A 24707-nucleotide genomic window follows, 5' to 3' on the forward strand; every position below is an offset into this window, starting at 1 on the left:
TTTAGCATCAGGCAAACCTTTCCTCCACCTATTAACTGAATAATCTTGGGCAAGTTACTAAACTTCTCTGAGTCTGAATTTTCTTTTCTGTAAAATGGAAATAATAACATAGTTTCTACCCTGCAGTGTTGTGAGGTGAGAATGCCTGGTACTTAGAAGGCCTTCAGTAAATGTGCCTTTCCCTGCCCCCTTCACCATATCAAAGACATCACTCTAGTGAACATGTTGTCCAAATGATGTTTTCCTCACCCAGTTTAACATTTTATTATATCATTATGCATTGAGGATAAATACATATAGATACTGCCTTTATAATAACTGCTTTTTCTGAATAGCTCTTTTCTGCAACTAGAAATCAGCCTCTTTTGGACAAGGGACAATCTTGTCTCCCACTTGGCATAGGCTGGCCCTACTGTTGTTCAGTTGCTAAGTCCCGTCTGACTCTTTGAGACCCCACGGACTGCAGCATGCCAGGTTTTCCTGTCTTTCACTATCTCCTGGAGTTTGCTCAGATTTATGTCCATTGAGTTGGTGATGTCATCCAACCATTTCATTCTCTGTCACCCCTCTTCTCCTGCCCTCAGTCTTCCCCAGCATCAGGGTCTTCTCTAATGAGTCAGCTCTTTGCATCAAGTGGCCAAAGTACTGGAACTTCAGTTTCAGCATCAGTCCTTCCAATGAATATTCAGGGTTGATTTCCTGAATATTTGACTGGTTTGATCTCCTTGCAGTTCAAAGGACTCTCAAGAGTCTTCTCCAACACCACAGTTCAAAAGCATCAATTCTTCAGCACTAAGCTTTCTTTATAGTCCAACTCTCACCTTCATATATGACTACTGGAAAAACCATAGTTTTGATTAGACGGACCTGTGTCAGAAAAGTGATGTCTCTGCCTTTTAATACACTGCCTGGGTTTGTTACAGCTTTCCTTCCAAGGAGCAAACGTCTTTTAATTTCATGGCTGCAGTCACCATCTGCAGTGATTTTGGAGCCCAAGAAAATAAAATCTGTCACTGTTTCCATTGCTTTGCCATCTATCTGCCATGAAGTGATGGGACTGTATGCCATGATCTTAGTTTTTTGAATGTTGAGTTTTAAGCCAGTTTTTTTTCACTCTCCTCTTTCATCGTCATCAAGAGGCTCTTTAGTTCTTCTTCACTTTCTGCCTTTAGAGAGGTATCATCTGCCTATCTGAAGTTGCTGATATTTTTCCTGGCAATCTTGATTCTAGCTTGTGATATTATGTCTATATCCATATCTATATCTATATCTGTCTCACCCCTATCCCAGTGCATGACACATAAAAGTATTCTCTTCCCATTAGGGCAGGAGAGAGTAGTCCTGGGCAGTGGAGATGCCCTCTCCCTGCCCCTTGGAGCTTTCAGGTGACCCCTGGTGTCTATTTAGGGTGCTGGTGTTTGTGATTTGTGAGAGCATGTTTTCTGTGTTCAGCTCATTGATGTGGGCATAGCAGACATCCCTAAAAAACCTGCTCTGTGGATGCACAGTTCATTTTTCTGACAACAGGAAAAGGATGGGGAAGAGGGGTCTCTGGGGTAGTGCCGGTTTTCCCATTGATGCCCCAGGAAAGCAGCTCGGCAGGGGGTAGGCAGACAAAGACTAGCATCGCCACTGCACCACCAGCCTGAAGGAGAGAGGGCTAGCTCGAGGACTGTGGCAACAGTGACGGGGGAGGGTCGGGGGGAGGGGGAGGGCTCAGTCTCCTTCTGGGGCAAACGCGGTGCCAGGTCAGGGGAAGAAAACTTTTTAAATAAGCAAAGATCCTAGGAACACAAAAGAGAGAGGGGAGGGAGAGATCCTGAGGGGGAAGTGGGAGGAGAGAGAAAGAGTAGGAAGAAGTGGGCGGAGGGAGGGTGACAGATAGCGATTAAAAAGAGGGTGGGAGAGGAGCAAGTGACAGGCTGGAGAGCGAGGAATAGTGGGCAGCGGAGGACAGGCGGCCAGAGAACCAAGGAGCCTACGGGAATTCCAGACAGGAGGAGGAGAAGAAGGTAAGAGTAAACTTGGATTTTAAGAGCTAAAACTACCAATTGATGGGAAAGAGCCAGAGAGAAAGTCTTGAATTACAGGCTGATCACAACAGAGCTCTTTCTCTGCACCTGTGGGTTTCTCTCCCCCCTCTCTCACCACCAGCCCCTATGATGATCAGCTTTGGGTATATTAAAGAGGATGGCTTAGGAAGCAGTAGATAAATCACGTACTTGATTTAGAAGGAGCCGCAGAAACGCAAGTGGAGGGCCTCTGCTGTATGCCTACCTCTCACGGAGTTGCCATGCTCCAGGGGCATCTTCTAAGTAGGACACCAGGCCATTTCCAGGAACTTTTGTGAAGACTGGAATTGGCCCTTTAAAAACTCAAACCATCACTGTTTTACGATGCTTCCTCTAGGCTTGGAATCTTTTGAAATGTTTCCACAGCATCTAGGAGAGTGTTTTGATTTTTTTTTCCCTCCTAAGGCATGTTGGATGGTTTAAAAATATTCCCTGCCTGGTTTCTTGTGGAGTATCATGTCCCTGCTGTACATTGTAGCAATCTGGCCCCTCGTGTTGGAGGAAAGAGGCTGGTGAGACCCAGAGAGTAAGCCCGGGAGAAGCACCCATGGAGGTCTCCTTTCCTCTTGCGCACAGGGCAGGAAGGTTTCTGTGGGCCCCTCCATCTCCCTTTCAAGCATGTGGTGAAGGAACCCGGGCTCGGGGGGCCAAGAGACCTGGGTTCTATTGCACTGAGGGGCTTGTGATCTTGGACCAGGCAATTCCCCTTCTGGGCCTCAGTTTCCTCAGCTATAAGATGGAAGGTTTGAAGTAACAGGTCCCCCTCTCATTACCATCAGCAGTAACATTGTCCAAGGCTGAGATTCCTAACCTCAAGTGCACCTCCGAAACACCACAGATAGGAAGCCCGATAAAGGATTTGACATCCTTACTGCACCTTGGCTCGGTTTTCCCTTCATTCCTTCTCTCAATATCGCGTCATAATGGAGGACTTCCTGGTTCTGACTCCTCAGCATGGCACCGAGCTGTTTTCTGAACACAGCCCTGGCACACAGGGTCTGACTGGCCTGAGGCAAGAAAGGACACCAGGCAGGGAGTCAGGCCACCTGGGAGAGATCCAGCGACACTGGACAGAGAAGAGACCAAGGCCACCTCCATCTTCCTGGGGTGGTGGGCTCACAGCTGGGGACATAGGCTCGTATTTAGAAGCATCCCAGTCTGACTTTCACATCATCAGGCCAAGTGGCCTCCATCTCTTCCACCCACTGACCTGGGAGTCATAGCCCAGCCCAGCCCCTGGCTTGCCACTCTCCAGGGACAGCTCTGAACCTGCCACCCTCCAGCCAGGGTCCCGAGGGCACCACTGCTGTTCAGAACCTGCTCCCCTTGGTGTCTCTACAAGCCTTTTCCTCCCTAGCTGGCAGCCAAGGAGCAGCCCCAGCGACTGCTGGGCAGACAGTAAACCACACCAGGACGTGAGTTTCCTGGCTTCCAAACTGGCACTCTTGGGCATCCCCTCCCCAGACACATGAAGTTCACAGAGTCATGGCAGTAATACAACCGTGTTCCCTGCTTGGCCACTGCCTGAAATTCCAGAGATGTTCTTGCTGGGTTGTTGAAACCGGGCTATTGTTCTTGTCTGTTAGCTGCCTCACTCCTGTCCCCCACTCCAGATACTGCCCTAAAGTCCTAGGCCTTTAGAGTTGGAAGTGGTCTCTTAGGTTTCCTTTGGCAAGTAAGGAAAACAAGGCTCAGAAAAGGGAAATGATTTGTTGGAAACGACAGAGAGAGCCAGGGCCAGTGCAGTTGGGAGAACACCATACTCAGCTCACTCACACCATGGGCTCCTCTGCCTCCCATCCTTGGCTGTGTTTTCTGAGTTTCCATTTCCCCCCAAACCTCCCTGCTCCTTGAATGTGAGTATCACTACAATCCTGTTTCCTGGCAGGGGCACCACTGCCCACCTGCTCCTCTTCATCTCCGCCGGCTGGTGGGGGGCACACACAGTGGAGGCTTCTGGGCTTTTATAGCCAGCAGGGCTACCACAGGGCAGCCTGGCCTCATGAGTCCTGGCTGATCCCGCCTCTGGGACCAGCTGGTCAAAACAGAGCGGGGAGCCTGTCGGTGTGGATCAATCAGACAGGAACTAGAAGACTCACAGTCCTCAGGGTTAGGGAGACCCAAGGCCTAGGCTCTGTCATCTGTCCCAGGAAAGATCTCATCCACCGTGGAGTCCAGCTATTCTCTGTGAATTGACCCCAGTCTGGGCTCCAGGACTGAACTGACTGAAGGGGAGAGATGCCCACTTCTCCAGGAAAGCTTCAGGGCTCATAGGAAATAAGCTGACTTCCCTTTCAATAGCCAGAAGTTGCTTGTTCCTGGCAAGGAACAGCTTGAGGCCACTGTGAGAATCAATTGTTTCTGACATATTAGCAAGCAGCGGGCAAGAAAAATTCAGCCTTTAGTAATCCACTCACCTTCCTAAGGAAAGGGAGTCAGGAGGCCTCAGAATCAGAGGTACTGAAATAACACAGAAAGATCTTAGAGTTTCTCTAATTCAGGGACAGGGCAAAAGGAATCATATTTGGGTTAGAATTTCCACCGTGTAAACCTTGGGGAAAGGATTTAATGTCTTTGATCCTCAGTTTCTTTATCTGTCAAAGAAGTGACTACATACTTTCCTTGTAAAGTTTTATGAAGATTAGATAAAATGATGTATTTTAACTGGCTACCATGCAGTAACTGCTCAATGAATGACAGAACAGTAGAGGAGAATACAGGTCACCTGGTGCTCATTCTTGAATTGAGTCTCGTTTGAAGCAAAGGTCTTTACACAGTGAAGGCTCACCTTGACTTGAAATTCTGAAGGTACTGCTTGGTTTTTATGACCATAGATTTTTTTCCCCCCCGGGTCTACTTTTGCTGATCTCTAAGTTGGGAATTAGAAAATCTGGATTTGCCTCTTGACTTTGCCACTGATTTGCCAGATGATCACAACTGGGCAAGTCACAAATTCCCCCGATGTTCTAACAGACCTGGAAGGGCCTAAGCAATCGTCCAGCTCAACCATTTTGTTTTACCTATGAGTGAATTGAGGCTCAGGGAGAGGGAGGGTCTTGTCTGGAGTTACAACGAAATAGCGGGAACCAGAAAGAGCCTCTCTTCTGAGGCTCTTGTTCACAGAGGACTTCTAGAAGCTAAATCCAACCTCGCATCTCCATGATTCAGAAGTTTAGGAAAGTTCAGGTGTAGTTAGGTGTCAGGATGCCTCTTCCCCTCAGATCACAGAGTACACAACCTCCTATTTCTTTTTCATGGAAAACTGAGTCACCTTCAAAGCTACCCTTGTGGATGTGCCTTTGGATTGGTGATTAGATTCCTAAGTGCTGCAGCTCCTCAGAAAGAAGGAATCACACAAAGCACACATTTTATAACATGGACTCATGGAGTTCATCTCCAGACCCAAAATCCTGAGTTAAAGGAAAGTTGGGAGGCAGGCTGCACCAATGATGAGTATAAATGGGGTGTGATTGGAGTGGATCTCTACACGTCTCTTCCTCTCCTCCCACCACTCTTCTTTAAACCGAATGACATAACTGATGTAGAGTTAAATTAATATCCTTCCCATTGCCCATGTTTTCCTCACCTCTGACAGTCACCCCTACCCGGTAGCACATGGGGGATGGTCCTTGCTGAGTCCCTCTAGCCAGCCTGCTCATGTCAAATGCTGAGTCAAGTTGGCTCACTGGGTCATATTTGAGAGGAGTTTTTACTGGAAATGGCAGAAAACAAGGAACTACATCACTGAGTGGCTACTATGTGCCTATTACAGTTCTAGATATTTCTACTTATTCACACACTGTTTAATCCCCATGAGGAAACATTCCCTCTTTACAAATGAGGAAGAAATTGAGAGGTTATATTACTTGCCTGAGGTCACACTACTAGCCAGTGATGGAGGCAGGCTTGAATCCCACTCTTCCTAGGAACCATGAGTCCTAACACCTAACTATTTCTGTTCTCATTGCTCTTGTTGCAATCTGACATCAATGGAACTCCAGCGCCTGCTGTTTGGCCAGCTGAGAACTCGGCGGTAGACAGTGCCGCAGCCAAGAGCATTTACTGGCTAAAAAAGGAAATAACTTTCTATATGTGATTTCTGGCCAAATGGTGGCAGATGCTGAGGAGTCTGGGAATCCTGAGCACTGTGGGCTGAGGGCTCGATGTGATCATCAGTTCTAGGAACAGCATATGCAAGGGATGGCCAGCCAATGAACCAGAGGCTAAAAGGAAAAACCCTGAGCCTCTTATGGGAAAGTGGGAAAAAACCCTGCTTGTGGAGTTAAGACACTGGAGCTCCAGTCAAGAGTTTGTCACCAGCTGTCAGTCCTGTCAGTCCTAAGGCCTCTTTGCTTTTCTTTCCCTTTTAGAGAGAAAGGCAGGCTTTGAAGTCAGGTAGACCAGGTTCAAGTCTCCTACACAGCATTTGCTACTTGTGTGACTCTGTGCCAGTTCTTTAAACTCCGAGTGTCAGTTTTCTCAGCTGTAAAGTGGGATAATACTGCTTTCCTAGCAGGGCTAATGTAAGAGTTAGAAAGTGGACTTGTAAAATGCTTCACACATGGAAAACACTCAGATAGTGGTGTCTGTTATTACTACCACTTAACTTCCCTGGATCCTGGTCTTCATCTTGGGTTGAGAAATAAGTGGTTGATTTTGATTGATCCCTAGATTCCTAGATTCCTTTTAGCTCTACTGTACTATGAATCGATGACAAGATGTTGGAAATAATAAAGCATTTCATACATGTATTTTTCATTAATAACCACATAATTATCAATCAACCCCTTCTGGGATAACAAAGACCTCCCAATATCTCATTGTAATTGAATATCTCCATTTGCCATTCCCTCCCATCCATTCCTTGTAAATATGTCTTCTAACATTTTAAGAAAATTACTTATCCTAGCATAATGCTCTTTCTCCACTTTGCCTGCTCCCTTCTACCTCCTTGGCTTTGAAACAACTGTCGGCCAGCAGGATCTCTGAATGACCCACTCTGTCCTTGCCAGAATCAAATAATTAAATTTAAAGAGGAGCTAATTATCTGCCCTTGGCTGAAGTAAAAGGAAAACTAAAGTGATACTTAATCTCTTCCATCTGCCTCCTTCTCCCTCTCTCATCTCTAACTCCTCCTCCCCTCTCTAGAGATTAAGATTCAGGGGCGCAGGCCCCCTGGACTTCTCATTCTGAGAGAGTTGCCCACACCGCCCAACTCAATAGCCATAGGTATATTATACATCCAGCTGGTTGCTTTTCCTGAGGCTGAAGTAGCTACCGCAAACCTAAATCAGGAAAAGAATGAAAGTTCTAAATGTAAGGATTACCTTCAATCATGTACAAATCGACTCCCTAGTCTCATCGTTATTTCTCAAACATCCCTGTGGCAGTTATCTTATGTAAAAGAGGCCACTCTTGGACCAGTAAGGATTTTCAAAGAAAGGAACTTCAGGCGATTTAGAATCTAGCACGGTTCTTAAGGCAGGAGCACTGCTGTCAGAAAAGACAAGAGCTGGCTTTGATGCCAATTTCATCACTTACCAGCAAGTCATCCTCAAGTGATCTTGCTCAAGTCTACCCCCATTGAGGCCTGTAAGAAGGGAACAGAGCCAGTCCCTACTTCCTCCGGTTGCTGTGAGAATCAAATGAGAAAATACATATAAAGAAACTTGCAGAGTGTCTGGCACATAGAAGGGTCTCAAAAAGTGTTAGATTCTCTTTTTATTCTCACCTTTTTGTGTAACTCTGGGTAAACTAGCAAATGAAGCTGAGAATCTGTGAGGATAATAAAGATTAATGAGGTGGCTGAGGATCGAGACCACTCTCTCCCATAATTCTCCCTACAAGTCTATTTTAGGGAGAAACTATTGGGGGTGAAGGAAAATTAGAAAAATGTACAATCATAAGTAAGCTTCACGAGAGCTCTGAGATGACAGTTACAGTTGACACTTCACTTTATAAAGCCACCTTTGATATCTGGCGTAGCACTGGGGCTCATGAACACGTTCTGAACTGAGCTGCACTGACATAAGACTACATCTAAGGCATCCTGGAAGTGGCACCCTTTGGGTCTTTTTCTGACAGAATTCTCTTCATTGGGAAGCAAGTCAACCCTGCCCTTGCCGCATTCCACTGCATGGTGAGCGAAATTATAACATGGGCCCAGGGGATTGTTATTATTACTATGAATAACAATCTTTATTGAGAACCAGAGGTCTGGTAGATACTATCCAGAACATGTGTCATTGTCCAGAATTAGATGCAGACTCTGCAGAGTGATCTTAAAATCTAATTTTGACAAATGTGGATGAGTTTCCCAGTGATTGGTGGGGAGGAGGCGGAGAAGAATAGTCTGTGGTGACCAAGTCTCTTGCTCTAGACACACTCAGTCCTGTTCAGTTAAGTGGAGGGCTCCCTCATGGGCAGAAGGAAAGCTCATGGCTTTTCTTTCCCTGGTATCCCGGTCACCACAGTCACTGCACAGGTGACCCTAGGATGGCCTCCCAGGGAGCCGACTCTACTGGCATTAGGTGTTTTGAGTGACATGAATGCTGTCATTCATCCACTGTTGTTTCTAAAAAGTACACAAATCCGCCTATCAATTTCAGGGCACAATATTAAGCTCTAAGGGTAAAGAGAGGATAGAGAGATTTCAGGGGGAGGATCCAAAGATGAATCGTTATGGCTTGTCTTCAAGGACAACTCAACTCAGGCTTGAGTTGGAGAGATGATATAGAGTCAGCAGAGCAAATAATTCTCATTATGTGTGCAAAACTCAATGGTTTTACAATTAAACCCAAGCCCCAGCTCCTGAGGTGGGAACACAAATTTGCTGTCAAATAGTATACCATAGACTTCCTTGGTGGTACTCTCAATAAGAATCCACCTGCCAATGCAAGGGATATGAGTCTGATACCTGGTCTGGAAGGATTCCGCATGCTGCAGAGCAGCTGAGCCTGTGCACCACAAGAGAAGCCACCGCAATGAGACAACCGCGCACTCCAGCAGGACAACAGCCCTCACTCTCCACAACTAGAGAAAGCCCATGTGCAGCAACAAAGACCCAAAACAACCAAAAAGAAATTAATTAATTAATTAAAAAACAGCATGTTGTAAGGACTGATATGTTTGGTTCCAGAGGACAGAACTAGAATCAACAAAAGAAAGAGAATTTTCAAGGCCTCCTCACAGTAGCTTCTTACTCACTTGCAACACACCTTCCTGAGCAGGAGAGATGAAGGTGCAGTTTCTGCTATGTGCTGGGTGGCATTTGTCACCTGCAGCTTGCCTAGTTCATGCTGCAGTCATGACTAAAGGACGGCAGCGAGCAGGATGACTACCAAGGGAAGGGTCTCACATCCCCCACTCCATTTGGGGGCTGGGTCAGAGGTAATGCAACTTTATTACTAGATCAAATATTCTTTCCCTGGTCATTAAGAAAGCATTTATTATACACTGAATAAGAAAACCTAATGCAATAAAAATACTAAGTATTTACTTTGAGAAGTCTATTACCCATCTTACAGGGAAAGCTGTTAAATCCTTGAGGGCACAAATCACGTCTAATCTGGGTTTTTGCTTGTTTGGCTAGCTGGGCTGTGCAGCATGCGGAATCTTAGTTCTCTAACCAGGGAGAAAACCTGTGCCCATTATGTTGGGAGCATGGAGTTGTAACCACCAGACCACCAGGGATGTCCCCTGATCTGTTTATTAATTCAACAGATATTGACTGCCTAGTCTTTGCCAGGCCTGGTAGCTCTGAGGTATTATTTCAGTACCGAGAACAATAGTAGACACATAGTTCAGGTTAGCTGATAGACAAGAAGTCTTTGGAGAACAAGTAAGGCAGCATATAACCCAGTGTGGGAGTATATCCTGACTACTGGATGGTAATTTAGCATCTTCAGAGTTCAGGAGATATCAAAGAGGACTGAGGTCAATTTGAGACGATGTCACCATTTCCACTTGGAACTGTGGGGCAGAGAAAGAGCTGCTGGCTATGAGTTTAGGTTAATTTGGGCTGCTCTAAATTGGTTTTCTTTAAAAACATTGGCTGTGTAGGGCGGCCTCAGTGCCAACATAAGGAGGAGTGCTGGATTGGGAACTAGACACTGAATTTTATTCCTAATCATATAATACATGAAGTGAAGGAATAAAATGATGCTCACTTTGCACAGAAACCTTCCTTTGGCCCTTTCCCTCTTATCCAAGTGCCACGTTACTGTTATCAAACAAGTTCCCTAATGACTTCTCCAAAAGTTTTGCTTTGTCCCACGCTGTGACACATTGAAAGAGGACATAGAAATTCTTGGAATAAAGAACGTTCAGGGTTGGGATGTTCTTGTCCAGGTTCTAGGGACCATCTCTTTTTGCCTTGGGGGCTTCAGAACTCGTATCAGTTGCAAAGGGCTGTAGAATTCAACCATCCAGGGCTCTATGAAGGGCCCAGGCCCCACCTGAACCAGAGTCAACCTCCTGTCTTTTGTTTCCATCATTGTTGTTGTTTAGTCTCTGAGTCATGTCCGACTCTTTGTGACTCCATGGAATGTAGCCCACCAGGCTCCTCTGTCCATGTGATTTCCCAAGCAAGAATGCTGCTGTGGGTTGCCATTTCCTTCTCCAGGGAATCTTCCTGATCCAGGGATCAAACCCAAGTCTCCTGCTTTGGCAGGCGGATTCTTTACCACTGAGCCACAGGCCCCTCTATTTCCCTAATGTTAACACACATTGTGCTTTATTGCAATTATGTGTTTGTTCTCTCTCCTTAATGAAGGACAATAAAGGCAGTTCAGCTCAGTAAAGGCAGGGACTCCGTGCTTGTCTTTTTAATTGCAGTATCTTCAGTGTTGTCCTCACTGAATGATGCCTGATAACTGGTAAACGTTCAATAAGTTTATTAAATGAACAACTGAAAGGGAAGGACATCATAGTCTAAGAGAATATGAGAAGCCAAGATAAAGAGGTGATTTTACCATTTAGGGTACCACAGATCATTAAGTAGAGTTCTCTATGCCATGCAGTAGACTGTCATTAGTTATCTATTTATAGTACCAATAGTGTATAGGTGTCAGTCCCATTCTCCCAATTCACCCCACCCACACTGTCCCCCCTCTTGATGTCTTTATGTTTGTTCTCTACATCTGTGTCTCTATTTCTGCTTTGCAAATAGATTGATCTGTACAATTTTCCTAGATTCCACACATATGCATTAATATATGGTATTTGTTTTTCTCTTTCTGAATTACTTTACTCTGTATGATAGCAGAGTCTAACACAACATTGTAGAGCAACTATACTCCGATAAAAATTAAAAAGAAAATAATGCCAGTTATATAGGGAAAAAAAAGATAAAGAGATGAGAAATTGTGGGTCATGAATATGTGTGTGGGGAGTTGTGTAGCTTAAGTATTGAGTATGTGAGGGGAACAGCAGAAATAGATAGGATGGGGAGGGCTTCCCAGGTAGCGAAGTAGGTAAAGAATCCACCTGCCAATGCAAGAGATGCAAAAGACATGAGACTCAAGTTCAACCCCTCTGTTGAGAAGATACCCTGGAGTAGGAAATGGCAACTCCCTCCAATATTCTTGCCTGGGAAATCCCATGGACAGAGGAACCTGGTGGGTTATAGTCCGTGAGGTCGCAAAGAGTTGGACACAACTGAGCACACACCTGCTGTGGAGGGTCTCAAGAGCAAGTTAAATAGTTTGAACTTTATGAACAGTAGGAAGCTGGTGAAGATCACAGACAAAGCAGTGGCATATACTACCATTTGTGTTTGATAGAGTTTATTCATGGCATGGGCAGCTTCCTTTGCCCTCCTAACACACTTCCTGCCAAGAAACAGATAGTAATCTACAAAGTATTTTGTGTGCTATTCACCCGGAAAACTCAATGAGTATCTAATCTACAAGTTTCTTTGACTGAGGTTGTAGGGGGCACAAAGAGACCCAGAGGAGTCGGGAAATTGACTTTAGCCAGGGAACTTTCCTATTATAAGCTGAGCAGCTTGTACATAGCAGCAATTTGAAGTTTCTCTGACCTTGTCTGAGTCGCCCAGGAAGTTACAGATGAGAGGGTTTTCACCCTATATACTGCCACCAGAGCTCCCAGGTCTGCCTCAGCCCATACCTCCTGGTTAGTTAGTTTCTCTTGTTCTCTCCCAGTGAGGCTTCCCCAGAGGCTCAGGGGTAAAGAACCTACCTGCCAATGCAGGAGATGTGAGTTTGATCCCTGGGTCAGGAAGATCCCCTGGAGAAGGAAATGGCAACAAATTTCCTTATTCTTGCCTGGGAAATCCTGTGGACAGAGGAACCTGACAGACCACAGTCCATGGGGTTGTAAAAGAGTTGGACACGACTTAGTGATTAAACAACAACAACAAAGATTGTCTTTCTGATATTCTATCAAGACTGTGTTCCTTTCTGGTACCTGTGCTTTACTTCTTCCAGGTGGGACCCCTTGGACCACAAGTGAGGGAGTCAGCAGGCAAGCCTCCTGGCAGACCAGACCAAAGCATCACATTCTTTGCCTTGAACTATTTTTATACTTCCTTGGGGACTTGCAAGGAATGAATGACAGTGCCAGAAGATCAAGGGAAAAGTCTTCAGGGATGGAGGAGAGTTTGAAAAACTTGCCCTGGAAGAATATACATCTGTTTCATTTTGTTTCTTTTTCATTAACCTTTCTCTTTCTTCTGGCTTTCTCCCCTTCTTCTCCTCTGTTTCTCTCTTCTGCTTGATAATGTGCATCTCTCTACCTTCCACTTTCTCTTATTTTTGTCTTTCCCCACCACTTTCCTTGCAAGAAATGGCTGCCTTTTATTTGGTTCTTATATTCTGAGCACTGTGTGAAGTGCTTTTTATGTATCCCCTCATAATAACTTGATGAGCTAAATAGCAGTATATCCATTTTGCATGGGAGGAAATTGAGACATAGATCCAGTAACTTCTCCAAGCTCAGCAGATATTCAGAAGGATTTGAACTCCACCTAACTAACCCCCAAATTGACTTCCCTGAACTGTTACAGAGTCTCTTTTCCGCCATTTCCATCACTCCCTTGTCTTTTCCCTCTTTTTAATCCTCCCCTTTCCCCTTCTCTCCCTCCCTTCTCTCTGACACTCGCCACATCCTGTCTCTGCATGTGTGCTGATGACCCTGAAGGTGCTGAACACTGCGCACGTGCCCAGAAGGGATCACAGACCATTCAAATTCTTATCTAATCAGCTATTTTCCTTTGGGACAAACGCTCCACAATTTTCCACTTTGGGAGGGGGCCCTTAATCATGTGAGGAAAAGAGCAGATGTCTGGTCACAAACCAGAGGAAAGGTCTCAAGACTTGGAAGGGTCTTTGATATGAAGGCGAGCAGAGATAAGGTCCTTTCTGCTTACTCACGGACCCTTTCATTCCCAGGGACTCTGAGTACTCTCAGGGTTGGGGAGTGGAGTGCTGGGAGAAGACAGAGCCAGGAGGCTGGTCTCTGTCAAGATATCAACTCAGAGGCCAAAACGTGGACCATGAAATATGGTCCTGTCCTTCCTTCCTCATATGCATAAGAACTGGAACTGGGATAGGATAGGAATCAGGGGCATGCTGGCAGCAAAGATGTGAAGGTTAAGGTTTGCACTTGACAACCTCTAAAGTCCCATCAGAGTCTGAGGGTTTAAGATTCTAAGAAGGGAATATTTATCTTCAACTCCCTCCTTTTTTTTTTTTTTTCATTAGGACTGGTTGATTAAAGGCTTATGCCATAAGAACATTTATTGCTCATCAAGTGAAAATTCTGGACATAGAAGAGTCAGGAGTTGATTCAGAAGCCTTGGGGCACTGGTTGCATTTCTGAGATTCTCTGGGCAGCTTCAGGCATCTTGACTCACACAGCCTGTCCACAGGCAGTCGTGGGGGTGAAGAGGACTTCAAGGGAGGCTCTCTCTCTTTACTGGGGGATGGAAAAACATTTTCTAGAGCACTCCCTCCACATTAGACCCTCCCCACCTCACCTCACAGAGCAGAACTAACTGCAGTGAAGGCTGAGAAAGTGATAGCTGACCTTCTTATCTTGCTAACGGACACAGGCAAAGAATAGGGGATTGGTTTGCCATGAGTAGGAAACATCAGTGCCTGCCACCCTCTCCTTCATTCGTTCAACTAAGACTTACTAAGCCCCTACTCTGGGCCAGGTGATGATGGTACAGGGGGAAAGACAAGTATTGTTCTCAAGGAGCTCCTACTGGAAGGACATAGACAGGAAGAGGATCACAAGATGTTGGAGAGGATTGAATGTCCCCAGGGTCACTGCAGAACTGAAGATACTCAGCTTGAGGAAGCAGGGACGGCTGGAGAAGCAATGACTGGGTTCAGTTTTGAAGGGTATATAGGATTCAGCTAGGGGTGAGGAAACATGTAGGAGGTGGTTGGGAGGAGGGCATTCAGGAATCTTCCAGGACTTGGCATGCTGGGGACCAGCAGGAAATGAGGCTGATGAAATATGCAAGGACCTGATGAGAGAAGGTTCTAGGTGAGACTTAGAGGTTTGGGGCATTTATTCTGGGTGTGAGGTGGTCAGGTCTGGGGGTGGATACCTTCTGTATGCAGAAGGACAAGCTGAGAGGCACAGCTGGAATGGTTGCACTGCTGTGAGAAGTAGATTACCACTACCAGCTGCTCACCTGCTGGGGGAACCCGAGAAACCCCTGAATGTCTTCTTTGTGCTGCTGTGTTTAGTTGCCCAGTCAGGTCCGACTCTCTGCGACCCCATGGACTATAGCCCCTCCAGGCTCCTCTGTCCATGGGGATTCTCCAGGCAAGAGTACCGGAGTGGGTTTCCATGCTCTCCTCCAGGGGACCTTCCCAACTCAGGGACCAAATCCAGGTCTCCCACATTGCCAGTGGATTCTTTACCATCTGAGCCACCTTTGCCACCTCTTTACCATCTGAGCCACCTTTGCCACCTTTGCAGAACTGGCCCATGCTGCAAGGCTCCAATTGCTAGAAAATGCTTCCTGAGGAGCCACATTTGCTACTCCCACCCTCTTTTTTCTCTACCACCTAGTTCTACCTGCTGAAGTCAGAAAAATATTGTTTTTTACCCAACAGCCATTCAACCATTTGGAACATGTGAGTTATGATTTTCAGCATATCACATACCTCATCTCATTTAACCCTCAAATCCTCTGGTGTAGCTATTCCCATTTTACAGACAAAGAAACAGACTCAGTGAAGCAAAAGTCCAGAGTCACACTTGCAGATTCCTGTCCTACACTACTCCAATGTTTCACGGTGAGGTCCTTGAATATCTGCATCAGAATAACTCAGGCTGCTTGCTGCAAATCAAGATCCCTTGGGGGCCATCCCAGACCTCCCCAGAGTAGAATCTCTGGAGGTAAAAGCACGGGATCCACACACATTTTAACACACATCTCAGTTGATTTCTAGATCCATTAAAGTGTGGGACTCATACTCTAATCTTGCCATCACGAGTCCTTTGAGTCTTCTCTTTCATTTTTGCTGGGCATGGGGGAGGAGAGCCTTTCAGGCGAATCTGATTTCTAAGTTGCCTTTCTTAAGGAACGCATTGGTTTGGGTCAGTGGAATCACAGGGCATGATCGGACTTCCCAGACATTTGCAGAACCATCCCTCTGTTTTTCTCTCTGCCCCATTGGCAGGAGTCTTGGCGTCTGTCTTCTGCTGAGCCAAGATGGGTGACTGGAGCTTCTTGGGAGAGTTCCTGGAGGAAGTACACAAGCATTCTACGGTGATCGGCAAGGTCTGGCTCACGGTCCTCTTCATATTCCGCATGCTGGTCCTGGGCACGGCTGCCGAGTCATCCTGGGGGGATGAGCAGGCTGATTTCCTCTGTGACACGATGCAGCCTGGTTGCGAGAACGTCTGCTATGACCAAGCCTTCCCCATCTCCCACATTCGCTACTGGGTGCTGCAGGTCATCTTCGTCTCCACGCCCTCTCTGGTGTACCTGGGCCACGCCGTGCACATGGTGCGCGTGCAGGAGAAGCGGAAGCTGCTGCGGGAGGCTGAGAGGGCCAAAGAGGTGCGGGCCGCTGGCTCCTACGAGTACCCGGTGGCCGAGAAGACAGAGCTGTCCTGCTGGGAAGAAGTGAACGGAAGGATTGCCCTGCAGGGCAGTCTGCTCAACACCTATGTCTGCAGCATCCTGATCCGCACCACCATGGAGGTGGCCTTCATTGTGGGCCAGTACCTCCTCTACGGGGTCTTCCTGGACACCCTGCATGTCTGCCGCAGGAGTCCCTGTCCCCATCCCGTCAACTGCTACGTGTCCCGGCCCACGGAAAAGAATGTCTTCATCGTCTTTATGCTGGCGGTGGCTGGACTGTCCCTCTTCCTCAGCCTTGCTGAACTTTACCACCTGGGCTGGAAAAAGATTAGGCAGCGATTTGTCAAGTCCCAGCCAGGCGTGGGTGAGTGCCAGCTTCCTGGTCCCTCGGCCGGCATGGTCCAGAGCTGCACACCACCCCCTGACTTCAATCAGTGCCTGGAGAATGGCCCTGGGGGGAAATTCTTCAGTCCCTTCAGTAACAAGATGGCCTCCCAGCAGAACACTGATAACCTGGCCACGGAGCAGGTGCGAAGTCAGGAGCAGATTCCAAGAGAAGGCTTTATTCACATCCGTTATGCCCAGAAGCCCGAGGTACCCAATGAGGGCTCCCCAGGACCCAGCCTCCCCCATGGCTATCAGAGTGACAAGCGCCGTCTCAGCAAGGCCAGTAGCAAGGCCAGGTCAGATGACCTGTCGGTGTGACCTCCAGTGTGGGAGAACCAGATGGGAACAGAGGAGCTCAGAGAGGGAAGACATGTCCTTTCTGACCCCATCTCTTTCATTCTCATCACTGCTATGCTATTTTTGGACTCTGGGTCTCAATGGCATTGCTCATTCTCTCCAGAAGATGTAAGCAGGTCTTTATGGATGCGGTCAGAGACATAGCTACCTGTCCAGCCTGCTGTCTCTTCCCCTTCCTCCACCCAGAATCCTCAGTGAAGCCTTTCAGATTACTCTGTGAATGGGACAGAAGAAGAGAGGGGATCATAGCAAATCTGGCCTGGGAGGGATAGCCAGAGGGATAGGATGACTCTCTACACAACAGCCACACAGCAGATGGATTCTCTAGGTCCTTCTGGCTTCCTTGATCTGAACACTCTTCCTCCGGCAAGAAGGAACCCAAAATTCCCAGCCCAACAATGAGCATGAGTCAAGGAACTTGCATTAGACGTGCTCTTGACTGTGTTGTCTCCTTGGACCATACCTTGCAGTGGTGGTGAGGTTGCCATGGTCTGCCCTTGGCTGCCCCTCCCTCTGCCCAGTCTTACTTAAAAAGAGGTCCTTGGAACTCGACCAGGGGGCTCAACTTTACAAGTGCCTTGGTATGCACCTCTGGCAAATGTCTCACCTTGGTGATATTGCAGTCTTTCTTTCTGCCAGGGTGTGCAACCAGCCCCTGGGACTGGAAGGCTCTCCAGGGGAGTCACTGTACACACAATTCCACTAGAATTCCTGCCACCACCTGTCAGCCTGCAGCTCTTTTACAGTTCAAGCTGATGATAGACACCATCCCTTCCATTACCCCCTTGGTGGTCCTCGAGTGCTCCCCTAAACACCTGATTGACCAGAATGCCCAAGAAGCCATTGTCCTCTCTTGAATCCTGTCCAGATCACCAGCCGTGCAGGCCAGTGGAATCTCCCTAGGTCTTATGAAAACAAAGAGGGCATTGTGCTTCTCAGATTCCCCTTGGGAAAAAGAATAATTCTGTTGTGAAGATAGAAATAAAAAAGGAGAGAAAATACTGGAAAACTATTTTTCCCTCCTGTTTGCTTCCCTTGCTGACTGCCAACTTAGAGTGCCAAGAGGAGGTGTGATGACAACTATGGAGGCCCCCAGATTTCCCTTTCCCTGGAGTATTTAGCAGGGGCATGAAAGCAGTAAGGGAATCTACAGCTCTCTTGGCAGGGCCCTTGTTTAAGAGCACAGAGATGCCTGTGTCTTCCCAGTGCTCCCAAAGAGACTGCCAAAAGCAGTGGGGACTGCAGAAAAGCCCTGCCTTCCCAGGGACTGGCTGGGTTTCTCTCTTCAGTCCATCCACAATGGGTGGTTGCCATTTAGGATGAAGATAAATGATGCTCAGAATTGGATGCTGAAACTTATAGGGAGATGATTACTTTTTAAAATGCATGTGTGTGTGTGTGTGTGTGTGTGTGTGTGTGTGTGTGTGTGTGTGTACACTGATAAAGTGGGTAAAGGGGAGGAGAGTCCTGAAATAAGGAAAGGATATCTTAGAGACACTTGTGTTTTCCTGCTTTCCTCTAGATTCCTGGCAGAGGGCTGAGACTCACTGTTTTCAGTGTCATCAACCTAAAGATATAGGCATGAGAGGCCAGGATAGAGGAGGTTGAAGGCTCAGTAGGAGACTCAGCCCCACCTGCCCATCTCTGGGCCCCTCTGCTGAGACTTGAATGCTATTGGTGGGGAGAGAGAAGGATGTGGGCAGAGGGGTGGAGGAAACTGACTGGGATGCCATTTATGGAAGAATGACTGGTTATCCCAGATCCCTGGAGGGAACACCTTTTAATCTATTGTCTGGCATTGGCATTAAGACTCTCCAAAACAAAACAAGTCTATCTTTCCCACCATCTCTCAAGTGTGTTTGTTTTATGAAATAAGTGTTCTTGGGCTAGAAATTTTATGATATCAGTCCTTCATGAAGGGGCTTTCAGAAAGGAAAAAGGAAATAATACGTGTAGCTTGTCCAAATAAAGTCTGGCCCTCCATAAAACTCTTCTTTGTGTCCCTTTCATGGTATGACTACAAGATAGAGGTAGCAGATTTGATAGGGGAGGGGAGTCCTTGATCAATATTGCAAAGGGCTTTGGAATCATGCATGCTAGGGTGAACATTGCAGCTGCTGATTTACAATTGGACTCCAGCGAGCTACTTAATCCCTGAAGCTTGGTTTCCTCATCTGTAAACTGAACCTGGTAATGTCTACCTCACAGGTTGTTAAATGAGATAGTGTTTGTAAAAAGTTCAGCAGGCTGCCTGGGAAAATCATAGTCTGTCATTAAATTGAAATTATTGCTATTATCTTCATTATTTTTGCTATTATGTTGACTACATAGTATTTGAAAACCTGGGATGTTCAGGAATGATTCCAGAACTTGCCATTATGGAGCTCACAGACTACCTAAGATGGTTAAACTAAATTACATAAAGGAAACAAAAGAGAATGAAATAGAAATTCATTAATTACCAATTCTAGGAGCTATAAGACTCCAAGAAGTTATCCACATGAAAAAACTACATTAGAAGAGGAGATACCTGACTTGTCCTTAAGGAGTGGCTAAGGTTTTAGAAAAGTGAAGACCTCAAAAATGACTCTGTGAAATAGGCCTGTGTGTGTAAGTCGCTCAGTCGTGTCCGACTCTTTGCAACCCCATGGACTGTAGCCCACCAGGTTCTTCTGTCTATGAGATTCTTCAGGCAAGAATAACTAGAGTGGGTAGCCACTCTGTTCTCCAGGGAATCTTCCCAACCCAGGGATCGAACCCAGGTTTCCTGCATTGCAGGTAGATTCTTTACCATCTGAGCCACCAGGGAAGCCTGTGAAATTGGCCTGAGTACCCAAGTCTCCTACATTGCAGGTAGATTCTTTATCACTGAGCCACCTGGAAAACCCAAAAGTGAAATAGGCCTGATATTGGGCTTTCCACGTGGTTCAGTGGTAAAGAATCCACCTGCAATGTAGAAGACTTGGGTTCAATCCCTGGGTTGGGAAAAATCCCCAGGAAAAGGAAGTGTCAACCCACTCCAGCATCCTTGCCTGGGAAACCCCATGAACAGAGGAGCCTGGTAGGTTACAGTCCATGGGGTCACAAGAGTTGGACATGACTTAACAACTAAACCACCACCACCATCCCCATTTCACAATTGGAAGCTGAGTCCCAGGAAGGTTCCCTGACAGTGGGCATCTTCTCACTGGCCTCTTTGATTGGGATCACATCTCTTTGGAAGAGAAAAATGCTTCACGCTAAAAAAAAAAAAAAAATGTCCAGGGAACACCCAGTCCCTCACCAGCAAATGGGTGCCATTTCCTAAACAAAGAACCAAAGGCTGGGAAAAAGCAAACAAGTATTATCTGAACTACCAATTGGTCTATTTATCAGGGCAGGGAAGTTCTGTTAAAGAGGGGTTGCAAGGTGCTCGCAGAACACATCTTGCAACACCACTGTTGAATGTATAGCTGGCACCTGTCCAAAGGTAAGGTGCTCAGCCCAGAAGTGCTTGAGCAGGTCAGCTGGAAAAAGCACCTGGGATCCATTTTTTCTCCTTGATAAAAAAATAGTGAATCTCATAGTTTTATAAACATGACTGTTAACATTTGACAGTTTATGTTACACTGAGACTTCCAAAGTCAAGGGACTTATTTTATAGTGAGTAGGATTTCAGCCTCATGTATCTACTCTCATTTTACTTCCTTTCTGCCTCTAAATGTTCACCGCTAAAGAGGTAAGCTGAGCTTGAACACACCTTAGGTTGTAGGTCCCTACAGGCCCTGTTCCTTACTTTCCTTCCTCCAGTGCCAGTTAAGACCACTAGTGTTTCATTCTTATGGCTAAAGTGTTGATGTGGTTAGTGCTAGTAACACTCTTATGAAGAATTAATAGTATGAATGAGTTTTTCCAGATTTCTTCTTGATAGCAAACTTTGATAGCAGAGGAAAAAACAAAAGAGCACTAGGCCCTTGGCAGGTGTCTTGAGGGTTTGCTTTTGTGATTTGGAAATGAAGAGTGGAGCGAGGCTGGAGGGGGAGCCAAAGATAAGCTGCCTGCTTCCCAGTCCCCAGGAGATGCTGGAAGCCCTTGCAGCCCATCCATGTATTGGCCTTTACTGTCCATACAGTGAACAAACAAATTTACAAATGACAACTATTCTATGTAAATAGAATAGAATTGATGGTTTATCCTCAGGGGCCACCTGATGGTCATCAGAGATGGGTATGGTCTATAGTTTTTTATTGTCATTTCAATTGGAAAAGAGGAAAACTTGCATTCAACAAATATTTATTGAGCACCTACTTTGAGCTGGCACTCTTTTGGGCTTTAGGAATACAGTTTTACAAAATAGATATGGTTCCCTCCTTTTGGAGCTTACAACCTAATGGGGAAGACTCCCTCAAACAAGCAAGTGAACAAAATAATTACAAATTGTGGTAAGTGCCTAGAAATAAACAGACTGGGTGGGGTTGGGGAGCATTTAGCTAACAAAGGTGAGGAAGTTTGTAATTCCTAAGAAATTAGAAAACATAAACTGTAAAACATTGACTATGAAATAGAAAAAGTGAAACAAACTAGATACAAGTAAAAGATCCTCATATAGTCCATATAGCTATCAGATAGGATGGGCAGAAGTTCCTTTCTAAGGAGGTAATGTTGAGGCTCAGATCTGACAGTTGAGAAGGAGGACAAGAACCCAAATTACTTGGGTAATAAGTAGGGGAACCCAGATTACTTCCAGGAAACCCCAGAATCCAGCTGTCCCTGACCACAATCTGATCCAACATTTTTGAAAGACACAGAATTCACACGGCACCTGGATAGCACCTAAAGCAGGAATGTTTGGCATCAACTGCTGCAAAACACAACCAAGCCTCAAGGGACAGAGAAGTCTTTTTCTCAAAGAAGCAAAAGGAACATATAAAAGATCTTAATTAAATATATGTTGTTAACATTCTAGAAAGCTCTGTTTGATGCTACAACTATTATTTCCACCAATATCAATTCTGGTAACACACTTGGGGCCTGCTAAACTAGGCCTGTTCCCTAAAGGCCGCAGAAACTGGTGGGCGCAAGACTGTGTCTGGAGGGGCTGGGAAGGAGCCAGCAAGGCGTGGTCCAGAGGAGCCTTGGCATCGGAGAAATCACAACAGCAAAACATTGAGTGCACAGAGAAGGGGACGTGGGTGGGAGGGTAGCACATCCGCAGGGAAGCCAGGCTACAGGAGTCGTGCAAGACACCAGGCAGGCAGGCGTGCTGGGGACATCTCTCCTCTGGATCTGGACTTGGAGCTAGACCTCCAGACTCAGAGAGGGAGTTGACTTGGGCAAAGCAGAGCTTCATCCTCGGGGCTGGATCACTAGGCGGAGCACCAGGTCAGTGTCTTGGACAGAGTACAAGGTGGGTGCCCCTTATCAGAATTACTAAGGTGCTGATAAAGTCATTGCCAGTAATATGTATGATTTAATAGATGCCTTTGAAACCTTAAACCATAGGAATGACCGATTGAGACTTCCAGGCTCCCCATCAAGCATGATGGTGGACGGGGAGATGATTTTTGGCATGGAACTTAGCATTGGTCAGAAATCACCCCAAGTTGGCATCTACTTCCTTCACCTGCATGTAAGCATAGCCCTGGGGAAGTCGTGACCTGGACACAAGTCTTAAGTCCCCTCTGTCCCTTCAACCCCGCTGACTTTTCCATTACCCTGATTCAAGACCCTTGTGTGACAGGGTAGGCAACATTTACTTGCTAACAACAGTTTCCTCAGAGAGAAGCTGAGAGCCATGTGTGAATGCATTCTGGAGAGGGTATTGCCCTGGGCACTGTAGCCTGGCCATTGCTCAACCATTCAGGCAGTCGCTGCTGTTCCAGCAACAGGGGACATTCAAGGCTGGTGGAATTGTCTTATGCCTTCCTGGGACTCCTCTTCAAATGAGCTGAAATGTTAGAACCATATCTGGAGCCTTGGAGAAAATAATTTCTCTCATTGTTTCTAATGAGTAGTCATGTTTAAAAACAACTGGATTATATGAGGATCTTTTACTTGTATCTAGTTTTTTTCACTTTTTCTGTTTCATATTCAATGTTCCCATTTCATTCAGTTTATGTTTTCTAATTTCTTCATCTCTTCTTTTTCTTTTGATATTTTTTCTCAAGCCTTTATCAAGCACCGTAGAAAAGTTTTTGTATACATACATATAAATAGTATGTATAACATATATATTTTAGAAAACTTATGAATTTTGCCTAACTGAAAAAATTATGATGTTTTGATTCCACTTGTTTGACTTAGTATGAATAGAATGCTAGATTTCTAATTAAAAAAAAAACAGATGTGCAACAAGCAACAAAGGTTTACTGTATAACACACGGAACTGGAGTCAATATCTTGTAATAACCTTTAATGGAAAATAATCTGAAAAATAATAAACATGTATGTGTATAACTGAATCACCTGGCTGTACACCTAAAACATTGTAAGTCCACTATACTTCAATAAAATATATGCATATTAAGAAAAAAATAAAGATTGGAGAAAGAAAAAAATTAGGCTGAAATATAACTTGGAGGGATTTAAGCTTGCAAACGTTTGAGGTAAAATTATGCATTTGAAACCCAATGTAAAAAACCGTGTAGGGTGTCATTGACTAGGGACAAGTCAATTAAAAAAAGCTCCACATATTTTGGTAATAATCACATAACAAGTTTGCAGTTGTTGACCTCTCACCCTTTCATTGGCTCTGTGCTGAGATTTCATGAATGATCATTTTACCCTTACAGTAATCCTGTAAGATCAGTTGACCTCACTTTACAGATAAGGAGACAGAAAGATGCAATAACCTGCGCAGCTTATAGGTGGCAGAACTGTGATACAAACACTCATCTCTCAGTCTACAGTGTACTTCACTTAGTCGCTCAGTTGTGTCCAACTCTTTCCAACCTTAAGGACTGTAGCCCGCAAGGCTCTTCTGTCCATGGGATTCTCCAGACAAGAATACTAGAATGGGTTGCCATGCCCTTCTGCAGGGGATCTTCCTGACCCAGGGATTGAACCCCGATCTCCCACATTGCAGGCGGAATCTTTACCGTCTGAGCCACCAGGGAAGCCTAGCTTATCATATGTATTTTTAGTACAAAGGCAACACACAAAATTGTACTTATGCTATGATTATAACATATAAAATAGGTATTTATAAGAACAAAGATCTGAAAAGAACAAAAATGAAAACAGTTACACCGGTATGGTGGATCTGTGGGGTTGTTTTAATTCTCCTTATTTTCTAAAGTATTTTAATGTTATGTTATTTTTGTAATTAAAACATTTAAATTATATTTATATTCAACCTTTGGGCTAAATTTGGTGTCTCCCTGGGGTGGCTGCCAGGAGCTGCCTCTCTTCATTTCCGCAGTTCTCATGCCTGGGAACATTTTTCTTTGTTTGGGCTCTGACTGCCACCCTTAAATGGAATAAGACTAAGCAGGAGGCACCCACCCCAGGGTCTGGGCTGCCGACTACGTGACGGTGGATGGTCTGCCAGCTGCGTCTCTGGAAATAGCTGAGCTTCTGAGGGAGGGTGGGAGGCATGACCCGCACCCTCAGTGTGGTGGTTGTGGACAGTGCCTGCTCCGCATCAGGTCAGGGCTGTAGACCACCAGGCACTGTTGGGATGATTTAGAAGGTTATCGGGGAAGAGAAGCCTGCCCTCAGATGCTCAGACCTAGTGGGAGAGGAGAATGATGCTAAAGCACAGAGCAGAAGCACAGTATGGTAAATGAGAGAAAAGAAGAAATGTAGTTCTCAGAGAAAGGAGGAGACCTCGGGAGAGGGAG

At 45.8% G+C, this 24707-nt stretch overlaps 1 protein-coding gene across 3 annotated transcripts; it reads left to right on the forward strand.

Moving 5' to 3' along the window:
• Window positions 1–1892: 1892 nt before the first annotated feature.
• On the forward strand, window positions 1893–23898 carry GJA5 (gap junction protein alpha 5). 3 transcript variants are annotated; one of them, XM_065905563.1, is made up of 3 exons: window positions 1905–2012; window positions 12521–15452; window positions 15737–23898. In XM_065905563.1, the coding sequence occupies exon 3, from the start codon at window positions 15769–15771 to the stop codon at window positions 16846–16848; it is 1080 nt and encodes a 359-aa protein (XP_065761635.1). In that variant the 5' UTR covers window positions 1905–2012; window positions 12521–15452; window positions 15737–15768; the 3' UTR covers window positions 16849–23898. The 3 variants fall into 3 exon arrangements, with proteins under 3 accessions (XP_065761626.1, XP_065761635.1, XP_065761644.1); XM_065905554.1 differs by lacking the exon at window positions 12521–15452 and having other exon boundaries at window positions 1893–2012; window positions 15737–23897; XM_065905572.1 differs by lacking the exons at window positions 1905–2012; window positions 12521–15452 and adding an exon at window positions 8188–8211.
• The last annotated feature ends 809 nt before the right edge of the window (window positions 23899–24707 follow it).

Source organism: Muntiacus reevesi, chromosome 1, assembly GCF_963930625.1.
Source record: "Muntiacus reevesi chromosome 1, mMunRee1.1, whole genome shotgun sequence".
Classification (NCBI taxonomy): Eukaryota; Metazoa; Chordata; class Mammalia; order Artiodactyla; family Cervidae; genus Muntiacus; species Muntiacus reevesi.

Excerpts from the sequence above, each read along its gene's own strand:
- GJA5 (XM_065905554.1), top strand. The coding sequence starts at position 15,769 with ATGGGTGACTGGAGCTTCTTGGGAGAGTTCCTGGAGGAAGTACACAAG.